The sequence below is a fragment of the Rhinolophus sinicus genome, linkage group LG03, assembly GCF_036562045.2.
Source record: "Rhinolophus sinicus isolate RSC01 linkage group LG03, ASM3656204v1, whole genome shotgun sequence".
Taxonomy (NCBI): Eukaryota; Metazoa; Chordata; class Mammalia; order Chiroptera; family Rhinolophidae; genus Rhinolophus; species Rhinolophus sinicus.
In genome coordinates, this window is record NC_133753.1 from 3,197,225 (window position 1) to 3,217,642 (window position 20,418).

The following is a 20,418-nucleotide window of genomic DNA, read 5'->3' on the forward strand; positions in this document are numbered from 1 at the left end:
CAACGGCAACTGGACCTGGAGCTGAGCTGCGCCCTCTACAACTAAGACTGAAAAGACAACAACTTGACTTAGAAAAAAGGCCTGGAAGTACACACTGTTCCCCAATAAAGTCCTGTTCCCCTTCCCCAATAAAATCTTTAGAAAAAAAAATTGCTAATGCCAGGAAAGCAACATCCGCATTTAAAAACAACTAAAAGGAAGTGACAAGTGACATCATCCTACTTGGGACTAATCACAGATAATATCTTTAACTTCTACTAAAGAACTCTCCTTCTGAATGTTAGGCTAAACTCTTCTTCAAGAGTTAAAAATGGTGAAGGGGCAGGAATGTACATAAATGCTGATTTCTTCTTTTACTTCACAGAGGGGAGTCATGAGAACGGAAAGACTGAGGGGGCAGAGTGCTTGGTGAACACCGACATGGGGACGCACCTGGGATTCCCTCATTAGGGACTTTCATACACAACCTACAAGCAGAACATGGCAGACTCCAGGACTACTGATGGGGCTGATTCATCGGGGGTGCAGGGACCAGCAAACTGCGAAAGGAGAAAAGGCTTTGGGGTGGGGTGGGGAAGGGGGTGACAGACGAGCTTCAAGAGGGAAAAAGAACAGGCAATACAGCAGTAGAAAAACAAACAAGAGCGGTTAAGATGCTGGGCTCCCAAGTGCCACATTCGACCTAGAAAAAGGCATGTTCACCCAGCAACCACTGACACCTCGAGAGTCTTCCAACACCACCAGCACCATTTCTAGCACGTTATGTGTACTCACTCATTTAACCCTCATCAAACCCAGAGAGGCCAGTCGCCTGATTCCCATTTCATTCCCATTTCCAGGCACAGAGCATGAGCAGCTTGCCCAAGAGGGCTCAGCTAGCCAGGGGTGGGGTGGGGTGGGGCCAGGAGCTCGCCCCAGCCCTGTGGCTTCAGACCCCCACCTTTAACCACTAAGCACCCTGCTTCTCAAGTTCAGAGGGAACCTTGTTTTTATTTGAGTGTGCCTTAAAGGCCATCACCCTTTAAAAGACCAATAAAAATGCCAATAAACATCAAAAAAGATGTATACCCACAAAATACCGTTTGGTAAAATGGTGCAGCGGTCTATGCAGCCACTATGAGTTAGCAAGGAGGGGACCATGCCAGCAGGCAGGGGACACACCTGGCACTCAGGAACCAGGCTGCAGGGTCCTGACCTCCCCCATCCAGGTGGCCAAGCCTTCGCCTGGTTATTTCACTGACAGTCACTAATCTGTCAACAATGGAACAAAAGGAAAAACATAGGAAAAGCCAAACTCCAACATAAAAGACCATTGCTCACTATTTAGGAAACAATTCTAAATAATTACATTTCCTTTGCACATTCTTTTCTAAAGCAGAACATTTCAAAGGTATTTCTCTCAACTATGATGAAAAAGTTTAAACCTACATAAAAGCCGAATGAATGCCTGTATACCCTCTTCCCCAGATTCAGCCACTGTTCCTATTTCAGGGTATTTCCTTTACAGTTATCTTTTTATCATTTGAAGTTGCAGAGATCACAATACCGCACTCCTTAATACTTCAGTCTGCCATCCCCAAGAGTGCGGACAGCTCCAGATGTCACAGCGCCTTTGTCACACCGGGAGGATTACCAGGAATTCCACAGCATCAGTGTCTGTATGCAACTCTCCGATTACGTCAGGACTGCGTTCTAGAGGTTTCATTTCGGGTTTCTGAGAACAAAGGTCTGACAGATTCACTCACTGTACTTCATTGTTACATCTCTTTAGTTTTGATTTTTAAACTAGAAGGGTTTTGAGTTATGAATAATTCAAGGAAGGGCCTGAAGCAAAACCCGACTTCACCTGCTGCACCAGTCAGTCCTGAAGCCCTTCAGTCAACGTCTCAGGACCTACAAGACTTTTAAGTACCTTAGTGATGGAAACTGTTTACCCCGTCTTTTAGAGTTCCCCAAGACTCTGCTATCCTTGGTGGCACCATTGCCACGTGACAGGAAAGAGGAGACCGAGTCTGAAGCAAGGCCCAGAGCAGAGTGGTCACCTGTGTCCACTTTCTCAACCAGGTACCGTGTACAGCTTCTCAGAAGCCTGACAAGTACTGAGTGACGGAGTCATTAGATACGAAACACACCAGAGAAGTATTATTGGAGCAGTCACTCAGTAAATAAGTGAAGCGCATGGCCGTGTCCCACTAAAGTTCTATTTACAAATGCAGATGGCAGGCCAGGTTGGGCCCAGCGGCCACAGTGTATGGACCCCTGCTCTTTTAAGTGTCTCTGCACTTATTTACTAAGTGTCTCGTGGGCTTGCGTCTTCCCTCTACTTGATGGCTTGGTGGGGTTTCTGGAGTCGGGCCTCCAGAAACTTTTATTTTCAATCCACTAATACTGACTGAGCGTTCACACTCAGGATGGTGCCAGGTGTCACCAGAAGCACCCAGCTGACCTCGGCCTTCCCCGGGACGCTCACGATTCATGGAGGACACAAGAAAATGAAGCCAACACTGAATACCTGGCAGACCTGGTAAGTGAAATGGCGCATTTTCAATTTCCCCCTCACGCCACGAGCACACGTGTGAAGTTTCACAAGATCTCATTTAAACCTGAGATGCATTTGGACTCCAGGCACAGTACAGAGAACAGTAACAATCAGAAGGCACACGTGACCCGGAAGCTTCCACAATCACCCCTGACACCCTGACAGGGGGCAGAGGACAGGGCTGAGCTGACTCTTGTTTCATTCATTCTCTGTGGCCCTGGGCAAGAGGCTGCCTTGGCTCTTCCAGAAAAGAAAGGCAGTAAACGTGCCTCACAGCACTGGGCGATCAGAGAGCACAGAGGTGGGAAGACTGGCCCTGGCCCAGCACACGGAAGGTGCTCAGACAGCCACTAGCAGGGCTCGGGGACATGCAACTGGCGCAGGGGGCAGGGGGCAGGGGCCCTGGCCTGGGCCTTACATGCTGGTGGCCGTGGGGAGGTCAGGTGACCGGGTGGTGACCGGGCCACTGCGTCTCAGCTCCCAGGCAGGGATGCTGGCAGGAGAGGTCAGTCAGTGCTGTAGGATCAGAGAGCCAAGCCCCTGCCATGTGCGACCCAGAACCACAAGTGGGATGTGTCCCAACCACTTCGCCTGTGAGGAGTCTGGCCTTTTCCTAGGGTTAGAAACACACGTCCTTTTCGTGACTATTAACCTTACCCTTTTTTCTCTCCCTTTTCTCCATAATTAACATTTTAACGAAAAAATTCCAACAGCTAAGCTTTGGTTGCCTGGCAGGAATCATGATCAGAAACCTCTGAATAGATACTGTACCCAAGTTCAAGGGCAGACTAACAAGGTAAGGTGTTCAGGCTTTACACAAACATGTACCCCCTCCCCCTCCACACACCTTAGGAATACAAAAGAAACAACTTGACACAGAGGGTTGCGTCAGGAGAGCTTTAAAAGTGCATTTCTAAAAAGTCACTTCACAGAAAGCGAGCGAGTCACACAGCATACAGGTGTTAGTGAAGTCATCTGAGGTGAGCTGACGCAGTATTCAGGGAACGGCTCACCAGTCAGATCTCTGGAAGGATCTTTTATTTTTGGTCATCACTGAAACAGACTTCCTTCCTAACTTGGGGGAATGAGGACAATCCCAGGCATGTTCTCCCTGGTACTGACTGCACACCACACGGCACGCTCTCCATCCAGAAGGCCACGTATGTGTGTACAGGTTGTGTGAGGGGCGCTGGCTAAGTCACCAGGCTGCGCGCAGCAGGAAGTGACATTATGGGGTCTGACTTCCACACAGCCTTCCTGCACAGTCTCCTCCAAATTTTTACTGGATAGGTGAAAATTTTCATCGAATTGGTGATTCAGGAAGACTCGTGAGAAAACAAACTTTTCTATAATCAGAACTCCACTTCCCAGAAGAATGGGTTTGCACAAAAAGTGTAATTTGCTCTCTGGCTCCCCACCAGTCTTTCAAAGACACACTTGTCACCATCGTCACCAGTACCATCACCGGGTGGGCTTGGCTAAACGACCAGGACAAGATTAGAGCAGTTAGCAATGTTCCTGAGGCCAGAATGAAAGCCAGCTGGAAAAGGGTCACATCCCTCTCTTCCTTTCTAGCCATTAAAGTCTTTTTGGCTTGGCATTCCTGCCTTAAACCCAGCTCTGGAAGGGAGCGTGAGCTCTGTGAGGGCCCGACTCCAGAAACCCCACCAAGCCATCAAGTAGAGGGAAGACGCAAGTCCACGAGACATCTAGGTTACTATTCTTAATAGGCAATTAAAAAATTCAAGGAATAGTCTAGAGCAGGGGTCCATACACTGTGGCCCCTGGGCCCAACCTGGCCTGCCATCTGCATTTGTAAATAGAGCTTTAGTGGGACACGGCCATGTCCCTTCACTTATTTACTGTCTATGGCTGCTTTCATCATAGCCCAAAATAGTGACTGCCCAGACACTGAAAAACACTGTCCGTCCCCAGCCAGAGCTGTGCTTGCAATACAGTAGCCACTAAACATGTGACTATTTAAAATAAGATTTAAAATTCAACAGCACACGTGCGCTAGCCACACGTTACATGCTCAACAGTCACACGTGGCCAGGGCCACCGCAGTGGAGAGCACATTTCCTCCATCAGACAGTTCTCTTGGACAGCGCTGCAAGTTCAGGACTTAAGTCATCCAGCTAAACTTACAGCCATCGAGTTCCAGGGGCCGCTCCCTCCTACAGACAGAAAAGCTTACACTGGCTCAGCAGTGTGTCCCTTCTGCACTTGAACTTTCTTAGAATATGCTAATTCACTGTATTAGTAGAAAACTCTAGACTATTTAATAGAAGGTAACTATCAAACCAATTAGGACTACTAGTTCAGGGATAGTATTGATTTGTTGACTTGACTTCCCCACAGCCCAGGGGACCCTAAACTCTGGGAGAGCTGGGCCTGAACGCAAGCTTGCTTTGCATTCCCAGTCAGGAGGAGCCGGCTGGGCACCAGGAGGTAGGCGCTCGACAGATATTTGTAGAATAAGTGAAGAAATGGATCCCGGGCACCAAACTGTCCTACGAGAGGCCACTGAAACGGATGTTGATAAGGCCCTGGAAAAAAACCACTATTACAATCCTGTGGCAGAAGGTTCTACAAACAACCCAAATTTCTATTTTAAATGAGGTTTTTTGGCTTGTTTTTTAAAGATCCAAACAAAACAACAAAATCGCCTGAGTTTGGATCCTGGCCCCGCCACTTGGCTGTGTGACCTTGGCAGGTTATTTTCCCTTCCATGTGGAAGACCCTTCCTCCCTAAGTGGAAAGCATGGTGTCCCCAGAGAGGGAGGCAACCTTCAGCGCTGCCCCTCCCCCTCCCAGCCCTTCCCCCGCGTCATTACATCAGCCCCAGCTCTCCCAGCACCTGCCCAGAGCTGGCTCCTCCTGGGTGTCCCTCCTGCACCAGGGACCCTGTGGGGTCTCCCCACCTAACCCTGAGCTGCTCTGGGGCGGGGCTTAATGACCCTCAGCACTGGACACAGCACAGTGGCTAACTGGATGTTAAAGTGATCAGGGCTCTAAAAGCCAATATCAATACAACAAATTTTGCTAAACCCCACATTAACATGCTTTCTCTGAAAAAGTCCTTATGAGTAAATCAAGCGTTCTTCGAGTTTTGAAATTAGAAATTATCCCCACTGTTTGAATTAGAAATTAGTTTTAGGTCCCTAAAGATTACCCCTTCTTAAAAATTCAAGTCCTTATCAAGTTAACACAGTTCACTCCTTTCCCTTCCAGATCAGACAGCAACCAACCAATCATCCAACCAACAGCAAAAAGTCCAAACCGGCCATAAGGAGGTCTTGGAATTAAAAAGAAAAAAATAAAATAAATGTGGTATAAGATATAAAATCAAATGATTCCATTTCACAATAAATTCATAGTTCAAAAAACTATTAGGACCCCAAGTGTCTAATAAAATCAGAAAACTCACAAACCAAAAAGATCTGCTATTTATAAGAAGATACCTCAAAAGTATAAAAATATACATTTTTTACGCAATAAACTCAATCTTACTGCCAACTAGTCAGTGTTTAAGAACTTAAATCTAAACACGATTACATTGTGTCTGTGCCTGTGGTTCCTGCAGCCAAAATATCTACAAGCTCTGCTTAGTCCTTTTCGGGGCACACTGCAAAAAACAATGAATTCACAGGCAGACCAACAACTTGGTCACTGTGGATACTAACCTCAACTAGCCTCAGTCAAGTGGTTTGGAGAGAAAAGCAACACCCGTTTTATTTCAATGATTGGGTATTCCTGTGCTTTCATCTTCCCTGGGTCCACCCTGGGATCTGAAAAATCCTGTCGGGCATTTTAGTCATGCAGACTATTAGTCACCTAGAAACCCTGCTCCCACCCTTCCTTGACACGGGTCTTTAAAGGAGATTCTGACAGTTAAAACTGTTTTGTTGAGGCACAGCTGTGATATTGTAAATTTTAAAGTGATTTGATGAAGCTTAACTTCCATTTTCTATTTCACCCAATTCTGAACAAAAAATTTACATAACCAATATTTAAAATACCAACTAAGAATAAGTAGACTATTACCCTGATAATTATATTTTAGTAAAACTATTATTAATTACTGTAGCAACTGTGTTTTTAAGGTAAATTGTGTTTTTAACCCAAATTATGTATAAACCGTAAGAGGCAAACTAATTATTAAAAGTAATCTATATAGACATTGAAAACTTGTTGCCATGTTACATTTTAAACTCAAACTGCAATACGGAACCAGATTAAATGCAAAATATTTCCTAGGAATCCATGAAAATGCTAACATTTCAGAAATTATGACCCACAATGGATTTCAGTATTTCAAAGCACGAGTCTATTTCTCTTTTAGGCTCCATGGCAAGTATGAAAACAATCCTTTCAGAGGAAGTTCTTTTCTAATCGTTTCTGCACATTTTCTGACTGCAGTTCATCTTTAATTTGGGGACGTGTGCCCGACGACAGCTTTGCAGCATTCAACAACACAGATGTAACAGAAACTCCGTGCACGGACAGCTTGGCCCCGAGCTCGCGGCCCGCCTCTCCCTCCTCCCCCCACCCAATACCTTCCCCGGGCAGTGACTTCACATCCTTTGACATCAGCACAGCTCTGAAAGGGGGATGGGAGAACGAGCAGAAAGCAGAAAAACCAGCTTTGAACTATGCATGCAAGGCCTCTCTCAAGCCTCAGATTCTGTAAGTAGTTTGTAAAATGCCAGACTGCAGTGACACGCCCAGCCTGCCCTGGTCCAGTCTGCAGCGAAATGGCATGCGTTGTGCTGGAAAGGACGTCCTGCTTTTCTTATCTGAAGCACAATAGCCATTTACTAACTACCACAGACGGTTCCGACTCAGTGAGACACAATAACTTACCTCGAATGTGGAGCAGGGCCACGGGCTGGAAAGGCCCGTTGGAGCTGGCCGCATCCACCACCATCCTGCTGCCCGCTTTATTACATGTCAACATCTAGACTCGGCGGGGAAGGCAATGGACTCCTTAAGGCAAGAAACCAGCCTCCATTTTAGTTTAAAAAAAAAGACAAACTGAAGCGGCAGCTGGAGGGAACTGGCTGGTTCGTGATGTCAGCAGGCATGGAGCCCGCCCATTGGCTGGAAGCTGCAACTTAAAATGACACTGAAAAAACTGCAACGGGAAAGAGCGTTCTGTTTGGCTGTCAGCGTGCATGGAAAGCCTGGGCATTTTCCGGCTTTCTGCTGTCTTCATTTCTCAACAACTTGCAGGCAAAGACCCCATCTTTTACGGGGCAGGACTGAGACCACATCCCCAGCCACACTGTAAACAGATGATTCTGACAGAGCTACCAAAAAAGTGTGCGTGTATGTCCACGGGAACTTTCAATTTCAGCATTTCCCTAACCGGTACCCCAAAGTCAATGGTATTGCATACCCACCTGGCCACTTCCTATTTTCTATTCTAATTCTTTTAATGTCTGTATCATATTTTGCATTGTGGCAATGCAGATTTTTTGTTGTTGTTGTTGTTCTTAAAGAAACTACTAAAAATACCACAATTCCAACTGATAGTTTGGACTCTTCAACCTCTCTTACCACCAAGTTATAAACTTCTAATCCTCAAACACTGGTTTTTCTCCAGATCTAATTTTATTGGAAAAATTCAGTAAAAATTAAAAAAATTTTAATTACCTGGAAAATGGAAGCTCCTTTAAATTTAATAGCTAGAAAGCAGAAGTTAGAAAAAGGCCATAAAAATAAAATTCAGTGTTTATTTTTGTATCTTAAAGATGTCAACATATTAGATACTTTGTTTAAATGAAAAATTTTAAATTAAAATATATTTCAATTATTTTTATGGGGCTGGTATTAAAATCTATTATTCAGATCTTAATTTCCTGTCTTTAAAAAAGGTTCATGAAAAAGCTGTTCCAAGGAGAAAGACATCGTTTCTGAGTCGAAGGACCCTTGGGGGCGGCAGTGGGAATGGGGGCTGGGGGTTTGGACAGGTGATTCCCTACAAAAATAAATGTCATGCCGAGCTCCAGATAAAAACAAACTCTAAGAAAAATCTCTTCGGCAGGTAAAACTGAAGAAATTCCTCATCTCTTCACACGCACAACTCCGTCTGTCTAAGCAAGCCATGGCTTTTTATAACGTCACAACTCCCCCCACCTCATTTGCCCCAGTGCACAAGGATACAAAACCCCTTTGGTTCCCGAACCTAATTCACAGTAGTGAGAGACACCTGGAGCCCGACCGGGCTGGCAGGGCCACCTGTGGGCTGGCATGCTTCCCCCGCCCTGAAGGAGTGACCTGCGGCGATGGTTCAGGGGTGCTTATTAAGTCCTCCCTCACCAGTAAGACTGTAGTTTTTACTATGTGTTATTAATGGCCATTAAAGGAACAAACAAGTAAAAGCAAACCTAATCCCACCCTGCTCCCTCTTTCCACAGAGCTGAAGGATGCTGCTGGATTCCATGGCTGGCCACAGAATTATGTGTAACAAGCAACAGGGAGTGGGCGCCCTGTGAGGGGGGCTCCTACCACTTGAGCATCCCTGGCCTCACACCTGCTTGGCTCCTCTGCCATCTGAACAGCAAACATGGCTTAACAAAAACAGCGTGTGCTGGGAGTCAGGTGATGTGAATTTCGATCCTGGTTGCTGACCACTGGGGTTTGTCAGATGCCGGAAGGATGGCTCCCCAGGACCTCTCATCACCTCCTCCCTCAGGGAGTGATTCCCAATGAGCTCAGAAACAAACTGCCATTAGGGATGAGGCGTGCAGGGGCTTGGCGATGGGTCCAGAAGCACACGCTTACTGCAGGTCTGCACTTTAAAAAGACAGAGACCCGCCCTCAAATAATTTAGTATTTCTTCTGAGATGAGATGGGAAACGTGTCTGTCCTAGATTGTGCTGATGAACTGGAATGCAGAAATATGGGGGAAAGACTCCTGGAGTCTATGTAAAATACACAGATTAGGAGTCAAAGAAAAAGTGAAGACACTTCCTGATGTACTTTTCCTAATGGTCTCAGATCAAAGGATCTCCACTCTATTAGTGATTTGCACATGCTCTTCTGAAGCCTTCTGCATACCAAGTAGTTCTTTGGAGAACTCAAAGACTGGGCTCTGGAAATCACCAATGGAACATACTCTAAAATATAAATGAACAAATCAATAATATGGAGAAGAAAAAAAGACCTGAACAAATAAAGATAAGGTGTGTTTCTGAACGGAAAGCATAAATACTATAAACATGCTGGTGTTAATTCTTCTTCAAATTGGTTTACAGTCAAAATTCACATAGGTCTCTTTATTTTTCTGGGTACTTGACTAAATACTCCTAAAGTTCACCCAGGAAGACAAGAAGCAAGAAGAATGAGAAAGTCTGGTCCTACCCACTAGAAAGCACATGAATTAATGACAGTGTGATGTGGTATTAAGAGGCAGCTTGATGGGGTAGAAGTTAGCCCCCAAACCCATAAACACATTTATACAAGTGCAGTATTATGATGAAGAATGAATCTCGAATCAATGGAAAGCGAAGATTAGTTAGGTGACTGGTTGGCTGTATATGGGGAAGTCAATTTAAGTCTTAACTCCACACCAAAGTAAGATTTGAGTGTCATTAAATAGTTAAATAAAAAAACAAACCAAAACGACAGCCCGAAATCCCCACAGCTTTTAGAAGAGAAGGGAAGTGAGTATCGATGCTCAAGCTAGAAAAGAACATTTTAAAACACTGAACCCCTAAGGGATATTACTCACATTAAAAAATGTACAGGGGCAGCCGGATGGCTCAGTTGGTTAGAGCGCGAGCTCTGAACAACAGGATTGCTGGTTCAATTCCCGCATGGGCCAGTGAGCTGCACCCTCCACAACTATGTAGATTGAAGACAATGAGCTGCCACTGAGCTTCCGGAGGGGCGGCCGGATGGCTCAGTTGGTTAGAGCGCAAACTTTCAACAACAAGGTTGCCAGTTCAATTCCCACATGGGATGGTGGGCTGCGCCCCCTGCAACTAAGATTGAAAACAGCGACTGGACTTGGAACTGAGCTGCGCCCTCCACAACTAGATTGAAGAACAATGACTTGGAGCGGATGGGCTCTGGAGAAACACATTGTTCCCCAATATTCCCCAATAAAATTTTTTTTTAAAATTTACAAATTTCTGTATGTTTTCTCCGAAAAACAAAAGGATATAAATGCTATAAACACAAGGAGTTAATAATATACTATCATTGATTAGGAAAAAACTGAGATCTCAATATTTAAGTGATTTGGTTCATTAAAGAACTATAACTGATCAACAATTGTATGAGAAAGTATTTCTTTGCCTATCAAATTAGCAATAATTAAAAAAAAACGATAATTACTCAATACTGGTAAAGGCATACTGTAACCCTGCCAACAAATCTATAAATTGTTCTGATTCTTTTGGAAAATAATTTGGCAATACGTATCAAGATTCTTTAAGTCATTTTACTTCTGGGAATCCATTCTAGAAATGTAGCAGCTATGAGTGAGCATCACATTTTTTTAACTTTTAAAAATTGTGCTAAAATACACACAACATAAAATCGACCACTTTAACCATTTGTAAGTGTGCATTTCAGTGGCCTTAAGTACATTCGCTCTGTTGTGCAGCCATCACCCCCAACCCTCCACAGAACTCTTTCCATCTTGCAAAACTGAAACTCTGTCCCCAATAAATACTAACTCCCCACTCTCCTCCCCCAGCCCCTGGCACCACCATTCTGCTTTCCGTCTCTATGGATCTGACTCCTCTAGGGACCTCATAGAAGTGGAATCATACGGCATTTGTCCTCCTGTGACTGGATGATTTCACTCAGCGTAATGTCCTCCAGGTCCATTCATGTTGTAGCAGGTGTCAGAATGTCCTTCCTTTTTCAGGCTGAGTCATATCCACTGTGTGGATGGACCACACGTGTTCCAGTCATCCCCTGATGGACGCTGGGCGGCCTCCACTTTTTGGATAATGTGAATGACGCTGCTATCATGGGTGTACAAGTACCTACCTAAGTCCCTGCTTTTGATTCCTCTGGGTACATACTGGGAAGTGGAATGGCTGCAACATGTGGCAGCTCTAGTTCTACTCTTCTGAGGACCTGCCATACTGTTTACCACCAAGGCAGCACCTTCTTACATCCCCACCAACAGTGCACAAGGGTTCCAGTTTTTCTTCATCCTCACCAAGGCTTGTTATTATTTTTGACAGCAGCAACCTGCTGAGTGTGAAGTGGTATCTCACTGTGGTTTTAATTTGCATTATCCTAATTATTAGTGATGTTGATCATGTTTTCACGTGCTTATTGGCCATTTGTACGTCTTCTTGGGGAAATGTCCGTTCAAGTCTTATGCACATTTTTTAACAGGATCGTTTGTTTTCTTGTTGTTGAATTACAACAGTTCTTTATAAATTCTGGATATGAACCCCTTATCAGATAAATGATTTCCAAATATTTTTTTCCATTCTGTGGTTTGCCTTTTTACTTTGTCGACTGTGTCCTTTTGATGCACAGAAGTTTTAAATTTTGATGAATTCCTATTTATCCCTTTCACTTGGAGATGTTTTTCTGAACAGGAAGCCTGTGCTTTTGGTGTCATATCCAAGAAGTCAGGAGCAAATCCATGAAGCCTTTACCTCTGTGTTTTCCTCTAAGCATTCATAGTCCTAGCTCCTATAATTAGGTCTTTGATCCATTTTGAGTTAATTTTCGTATATTGTGTAAGGTAAGAAAGGGTCTAACTTCATTCTTTTGCAGTTTTCCCCAAACCGTTTCTCGAAGAGACTGTACTTTCCGCATTGAATGGATGGCATCCTTGTTGAAAACCATTTGCTCATACATGTGATGGTTATTTTGGGGCTCTCTATTCTGCTCTATTGGTCTGTATGTCTGTCTTTATGCCAGTATCATGCTATTTTGATTACTGTAGCTTTGTAGTAAGTTTTGAAAGCAGGAATGTAAGACCTCCAACTCTGTTTTTCAAGATTGCTTTGGCTAGCAGGGACCCTGGAGATTCCATGTGAATTTTAGGATGGATTTTTCTATTTCTCGAAATAACATTCTTAGAATTTTGATAGGGATTGCATCGAATCTGTAGATAGTACTGATGTTTTAATAATATTAAGTCTTTCAATCCATGGACACAGATGTCTTTCTATTTACTGGGGTCGTCTTAAGACCCCAATTTCGTTAAAGACTTAATAAAAGACATTAAGTCTTTCAGCAATGTTTTGTAGTTTTCATGTACAAATCTTTCACTTCCTTGGTTAATTTCTATGTATTTTATTCTTTTTAAGAGCATCACATTTTTATTTACGATTCTAAAATACCAGAAACTACCTTAATTTAAAAGGATTAAGTGAAATGTTACATATTCATCAAAAATGTTTATAAATTTATAAATGAAAATATAAGTGAAAAGGTATAATTTTTCAGGAAAAGTATAATCGTAAAAAAAAAAAAATACTCCCAAAATACTGATAGTAGTCATGGCTGAGTGTTATGGCTACGGATGGTTTTTCTTTCTGAAACTTCTCTATATTTTTCAATATTGCTAAAGTAAGTACATAATACTTTCATGAAAACTGAAAGTAACAATTTAAAAACAGACATACAGATTAAGTTACAGCAGGGAGAATCCTTCATGAACCCCGCCTCTCAGGCTAAGGAACAGAGAAAGGGCTGTGATGGGAGCCCAGGAAATAGGATACAAAAGATTTATTGTAATGTGGAAAGAAGATCGTGTATATGAAAACACACAAACAAAAATTAGCCTAAGTCAGGCATGACCAATGGAACCAACAAGTTAGAGGCTGTCAACTCCCCGTCTCGAAGAATCAAAGAATCCCGTTACGGATGCCTTAACCTTATGGACGTCTGAACCTCTGGCGGCAAGTCTGTTACTTCTGCATGGAATCTGTGTGCTCCCGAGAGAACGCAGGGTTCCATTAGTTTTGGGGGCACCTCCCTCCCCAATGAAACAACTCAGTAAATGCCACCAGGAGAGGCTCACACCGTAGCCCTTCATGGCACTGGGAAAGTTTCTTTTCATCCCTGCTCTGGGAGAGGCCACCTGAAGTAAGCCTGGGGCTGTATCTTTCCTCACCTGTAAAAGGGGGTATATGTGGTCTCCCCACCTCCTGGAGTGACAGTAGATGCAAATGTCACAAATGGAGATGCGACCCTGCTGAGGTGAGGTGGAGAGCTCAGGAGGGGGCAGCTGCGACCCATGCAGGATCCACCACATGGCACTGGTCCAACCATCAAGAAGGGCGGCAGGAAGCAGGGGACACTGTAGCACTTTGGAAAGGCCCCTCCGCCTGCAGTGTGGGGTGTGGGGAGCCACTGAGTGGCCCCTGCTTAGGCAAACCCCTCCAGGAAGTCTTCCTCCTCCTGCTCTTGCCAAAGCTCTCCCCCAGGCCCCCAGACAGTGCCATGCAGAGGTGCACAGCCAAATTGACTGAGTGAATGGACAAATCCAGCAGTGAATGGACACCCACCTCTGACCCTGCAAACCCCCTACTACTCTTTACACCTCGTCTCAGGAGCACCCAAGGTCACCTGGAGAGTAATGCCTCCCACCTGGAAGACAGGAGCCTGTCCAGTCTTCCAGCACGCCCTCCAGTGCGGCTGTCACCGGCTCTCCCTGCCTGCCAGGTGGCCCCACGCTGTAGACATCCTATCTGTGACCTCCTGCTCCTCTTCTTCCTGCCGCTGTGTCACACTGCACAGGTGTCTTTTGGGCTCAGACAATGCACCTCGCAGATGGGAGCAGGCAAAGAGTCCCACCTTCAGTGCGTTCTCCACCCCACCCCACCCCGACACCATAATCTGAGCAGCTCTGTACTGCACGAAAATGAAGGCTTAAAAAGGAATTTTTCCTTATTCTCTGGTCCCGCTGTTACTTTGGTTTGCTCTTTATTTAGAAACAAACAGCCTGTAAATACATCTCACTGATTTTATTTCTAGGAAGCATTTCTGAATAAAACTTCCACACTTTCACTTCTAAATTCAGCGGAAGGTTTTATTCTTCACATCCCCAGGCAAGTTTTAGACAAATTAAATATGTTCCTATTTTAGTGAAGAAGTTTTACAGTTTGTTTCATTAAAAGAAATTTGTTTATTGGACCGAGAGGATGGTGGCCCCTGAGCTGCAGGCACAGACGCTGCAACTGCTTCAGGTGGAAGCCACCTGAGCATGGAGATATATGTTTCTTTGGTAAAAATCTAACCTAAAAAATTTGGCTTCACTTACAGTTTAAAATAGACCTTTTCCTTAGGCAGATCAAAGATACCTAGCATTCAGCTGTGTTCAAAGGTTGCCAGGGGACTTCAGCTGCCAACAACAAGGACAAAGGGACAGGCGCTTGTTGCCCTGTTGATATGAGCGAGTCCTGAGTGATGAAAAGGGTGGACGAGCTCGTCCCCAGGAAAGGCCAGCGAGGAAAGCACTGTGGGGCCTGAGCTGGCTTAGTTCTCCTGGGCCGAGCCACGGGCTGGAAAACCTTTAAGGCTGAGGCAGGACCCCAAAGCCCTTCCTCATGTGAGGAGGTACCCAGAGTATACCGAGCACATGAGATCTACCGGACTGCTTTTGTGTCCACTATCAGTGACACACCCCGCTTTACAAAGAACCTGAGCTGGAGGGAGCAGTGAGCCTGGACTGGTTCGGGCGCCCCACAAGAGGTGACACCACAGCAATTCTGTGGAAACAGAAGGGCCAGGAAGGAACGGGCAGAGGGCCTGAGGCTCTGCAGTTTCCAGCAAACGCGTTTCCTGGACCCTTGGCAGATGCCCGAAGAGGCACCAAGAAGAGACATGCAGACAGAGCCTGCCCTCGGTGACACTCCAGGGCAACAGCGTTCTGCACAGGGCAACCCAGTGTCTGCTGAGGGATGAGCTAAACGGAGTGTGGTCCATCCACACACTGGGATGTCACTCGGCTTTAAAAGGAAGGGCATTCTGACAGGTGCCACAGCGTGGATGAACCTGGAGGGCCTCAAGCTATGTGAAATAAGCCAGTCACAAAGGACACATTCTATGTGACTCCCCTGCCATGAGGGACCTAGGGAGCGGAAATCATAGAGACAGGAAGTAGAATGGCGGTGCCAGGGGCTGAGGAGGTGTTAATAGGCCCAGGGTTTTGGTGGGTGGTGAACACATGGTGCTGACGGGCACGCTGCATTGTCAGTGTATTTCATGCCCCTGAACTGTACATTCACGAGTGCTTAAAGTGATAAGTATTACGCAATGTATGTTTAACCACAATGAAAAACAAAACAAGGCAGGCTTGAACCAGGTGTTTCAGGAGACACTGGAGGAGACAGAAGCGGCAGGGCATGGCGGCTGCCTCTGGGGAAGGCAGAGCACAGAGAAAAGGCCAGGCCTCCAGGGCCTGGAAGGATTGGACAGGGGATGGGAACGTCCCAAGAAAGGGCTGTGTGTGAGTGTGGGGGAAAGAGAGAGAGAGAGAGAGAGAGAGAATGAGAGAGAGAAGGAGCTGCATGTAAGGAGCTGGGAGAAATCCCGGTGAGGTTTGGGGAGGGCCCGGGCTAAACAGTCAATGTGAGATTACAGCTGCCAGTTGGGATCCCAGGTTCTGCCCAGAGGGGGCTGGCAGAGTGTGACAGGCAGAGGCCTGAGACTCACTCCTGGTGTAACGGCCATGTTTGAGGCTTGAGGAGAGGGGACAGGAGAGTGCCCTGGTGGGGCCGGGCTGGCCATGGCCTGTGGTTGGGCTCAGGCCGTCTGACATGAGACCAGCTCTGTTATTTGCAAGAGCGGCACTGGTGGCACCTCTGCTGCCCTGCTGCTGGCAGAATGCAGCCAAGAGGGGCTGGAGCTGGACACCCACGGGGGTCAGGGGTCTGGGTCCATTGGCGCCCTGAGGGCAAGGGCTATCTTTGGTCACCATCATCATCCTGACCATCTCGTCATGCTCTGCACGACGCAGAGGGTCAGTGATTATTTGCAGGTAACAGGCCTCTGCCTCACCCAGCCCAGGACTGCTCCCTTTCATGACTGTGGCAGGAGAAGACACGGAATCATAACACAAGACAAGACTTGTGGGCCGCAGAAGAAAACACCGTGAAGGCCGTCCCTCGGCCCACTGGATCAGAGCAGGCACTCTGGTAACGTCTCTCTCCATTTCTGTTCTTCTTTGACTAATGGGCAGGAGGCAAAGCTGCCCGAACAGATGCATAATTCATCCGTAGGGGGAAAAATCTATCCACGCGTGTGGCAAAACTTTCAACTATATCAGAAAATAACTTGTGCTGAATGAGGTTGAAGTATTATATTTCCACAAGAGGAGGGCGAGATATATAAAATTTTAAGCCATTCAAAAGCTAATTTTTAAAAATTCAAATAAATTCTCCCAACAACAAAGTGGCAACTTCTTTCACAAAAGGCCCGACACTTAGCAGCTCAGAACTCCCCAGCCAGGGTCTCCCGTTGACTGTGACTCCGTCCTACTGGGACCTGGCTCCGGTATAACTCTGACTTCTGCCAGGCTCTTCTTTTCTCAAACAGGGAGAATGCCTCCAGAACTGGAGCCCGTAATGAATTTACTCCTCCCCTGAGTCGCTTACACAAAGCCATCTCTTCATTTAACATTTCTGCCTTCCGGACCAAAACTGTTAAACAAAGGGACTAGTTCAGAAAAACCTTTGAATGAACAGGGCCTGGAGACGACACTCAGCTTCACTTAAAAATGTACTGAAATATAGTTGGCGTACAATATTGTGCGAGTTTCAGGTGTACAGCACAGTGATGCGACACTTACATCCCTTACAAAATGACCCCCACAGTAAGTCTAGTCATTACGTCCCCTTACAAAGTTATCATAGCATTGATTATATTCCCTATGTGGTGTTTCCCATCCCTGCCGCTCATGTGCTGTATAACTGAAGTCTGTACCTCTTAACCCCCTTCACCTACTGTGCCTGCCCCCACCCCACTCGGTCCCCTCTGGCAACCACCAGTTTGTTCTCTGTGTCTGAGTCCATTTCTGTTCTGTTTTGTTTTTTCAGATTCCACATATAAGCAGAATCATATGGCACTTGTCTTTCTCTGACTTATTTCACCTCTTCGCTGGTAAATAAATAAAAATAGGAAGTGCCCTTCTCCATTACCAGATGACTAAAGCTTTTAAGTGACGCAGGCATCTCACACGCTCTGGGTGGAAGGAAGGAAGTGTGTTTGGTGCCAGCTCTCGGGGCAGTATCTACAGGGCTCCCGCAAACGTACAGTCTTTGACCCAGGACTTCCTTTCCTTGGATCCAGCTGCAGGAAAGGTTCAAAGACGTGAACAGCAACAACAAAAGGTTTACACTACGCACAGTTTACATCAGCTGAAAATGTGGGGTTCCCACACACTAGAACAACACATAGCTGTTAAAAATCATGCTTCTATTTCCATTAAAGTCAGGAACAAGACAAACACTCCCACTCGTACCACCACACGTAACATCTTCCTGGAATTTTCAGTCAACACAAGAGAGACACCAGAGGAATGAGAATTAGGAACAAAGAGATGAGATTATCTTTATGTGCAGATCTAATTAGATACCTGAACAACAGAAAAATCAACTGAAGAACTGCAAACAATGAGATAATTCAGTAAGGGAGCAGGATGTGAAAGACAGATCAGCAGCCTTCATATAAACAATTAGCAACTATTTAGAAGACATAATGGGAGAGAAGACCCCATGTATACTAACGACAATATCTGGGCATACACTTACTAAGAAACATGCAACCATCTGAGGAAAACTCAGAAACACCCTACAGGAAACAAGAGTGGCCTTGAACAAACAGATGCAGCACACAGCCAACCTCCCTGGATGTTTTTAAAAATTGAAAGGATCCCAATAAAAATAGCAACAGCCTGCGTTCTGTCGGTGGACACCCCTGAGTGAGCACAGCGTCAGTCTCCCCTCCTGGCCATCATGTCTGAGTCAGTCTCCCAGAGAGGCCGGTTCTCTAGAGGTCTGAGCTTTGAAATAGCGACGAGAGTCTGAGGAGCCATCCTGAGCAATGGGGATGCTCGGACTGTCCAGATGCTTTGGGATTGTCACCTATGCCACTGTGGAGGAGTGGACGCAGCCAGGAAGGCAAGGCCACACAGGTGGACGGAAAAGTTGTGGGGCTAGAGAGGGCTGTGTCAAGAGAACATTCTCGAAGACCTGGTGCCCACTTCACTGAGAAAAGACTGCTGTTGTATCCAAGAAGATGCTGGAGAGGAGAACATGGCCTAAGAGAGACTTTGAACAGTGTGGGAAAACTCAGTGACTGAAATCATGACTGACCGAGGCTGTGGCAAGAAGGGAAGCTTTGCTTTTGTGACCTGTGATGACCGTGACTCTGTAGACACGACTGCCATTCAGAAACACCATCCTGTGAATGGCCCCAACTGAGATGTAAGGAAAGCCCTATCTAAGCAGGAGACGGCTGCGCTTCATCCAGCCAGAGGTCAAAGTGGTTCCGGAAACTTCGGTGGTGGTCTTGGTGGGAATGCCAACTTTGGTCGTGGAGGAAACCTCAGTGGTCGAGGTGTCTTGATGGCAGTCGTGGTGGTGAGGATATGGTGGCCGTGGGGATGGCTGTCATGGGTGTGGTAACGATGGAAGCAGATATGGAGGCGGCAGAAGCTACAATGATTTTGGCAATTACAACAGTCAATCTTCAAAGTTTAGCCCCATGAAAGGAAGAAACTTTGGAGGCAGAGGCTCTGGCCCCTATGGTGGTGGAGGCCAGTATTTGCCAAACCACGAACCCAAGGTGGCTATGGTGGTTCCAGCAGCAGCTATGGCAGCGGCAGAAGGTTTTAACTGCTGCCAGGAAGCAAAGCGCAGCCGGAGAGGAGATCCAGAGAAGTGACAGGGAAGCCGCAGGTTACAGCAGATTTGTGAACTCAGCCAAGCACACTGGTGGTGGAGCCTCGCTGTTATTATACAAGAAGCCATGTTTTAGACAATACTCATGTGCATGGGCAACAAACTCGAGGACTGTATTTGTGATTAATTGTGTATCAGGTTATTTTAGTTTCTGTTCTATGGAAAGTGTACAGCAAACCAGCACAGGGTTTTCGTGTAGACTTTTTCTTCTTCGTATCATGCTGTGGATGGCTAAATGCAATAGTCTGATCCTGACGCTGAATAAAAGCGTCTTTAATAATAAAACACCAACAGACTTTTCTACAATGAAACGAGCCAATCCAAAGTTCCTACTGCTTGTAATAATATCAATATTGTTATTGTGAATTGTTTTCATAAGATATAGCAATAATTATGTCAATACTGTTAGAAATCAAGATTTTCAGTGTAAGATAAAGAGATAAAACTACGAAAATTCAAGAAACGTGTGAAAACAATGTTAAAGTTGCATTAGAAATATCAATATGAATTTATGACTACAATATATATGTGTGTTCTAGCTCCCTCCATGGAAAGCACCTAGAAGCCACATCAGCCCAGCAGCAACAGGCACCCACACGTGGTCTCTACCTCAGTCCCCACTGAAGGGACTCAGGGCTCTTTGAAAAATGGCTGATTCCAAATCTGGGGCACGGAAGGTAGGAACAAGCCTGGGGGACATCTTCATGTATCAGAAATCAAGGAATCAAAAATAAATAAGGTAGGGAGGTCAGTCAGTCAATCAATCAATTAGCCCATGTCAAAAAATACACAAGAGCTAGCCTGAAGAGCACCCGGTGGTTAAAAATAAGCATCTGCACATCAGAAAGAATAATGATCTTAGTAGATTAAAACACATTGAAATCAATGAAATATGTGAGTCTATAATTATATCCAAAAAAGGGAAAACCAGGGGTGGCCGGATGGTTCAGTTGGTTAGAGCGCGAGCTGACTGGACTTGGAGCT

At 45.6% G+C, this 20,418-nt stretch overlaps 1 protein-coding gene across 9 annotated transcripts in view; it reads right to left on the bottom strand.

Annotated features, from left to right (window-relative positions):
• PPP2R5C (protein phosphatase 2 regulatory subunit B'gamma) overlaps window positions 1-20,418 on the bottom strand; it is a 137,920-nt gene that overhangs the window by 88,860 nt on the left and 28,642 nt on the right. The window contains exon 1 of one of the 9 annotated variants that reach the window (XM_019747159.2): window positions 7,406-7,633. The exons of 7 other annotated variants lie outside the window; for them this stretch is intronic. In XM_019747159.2, the coding sequence (XP_019602718.1) occupies window positions 7,406-7,499 (94 nt within the window). In that variant the 5' untranslated portion in view covers window positions 7,500-7,633. Of the gene's footprint in view, window positions 1-7,405; window positions 7,634-20,418 lie in introns of those variants that run through there. One more of the 9 variants, XM_019747160.2, reaches the window with a different exon arrangement.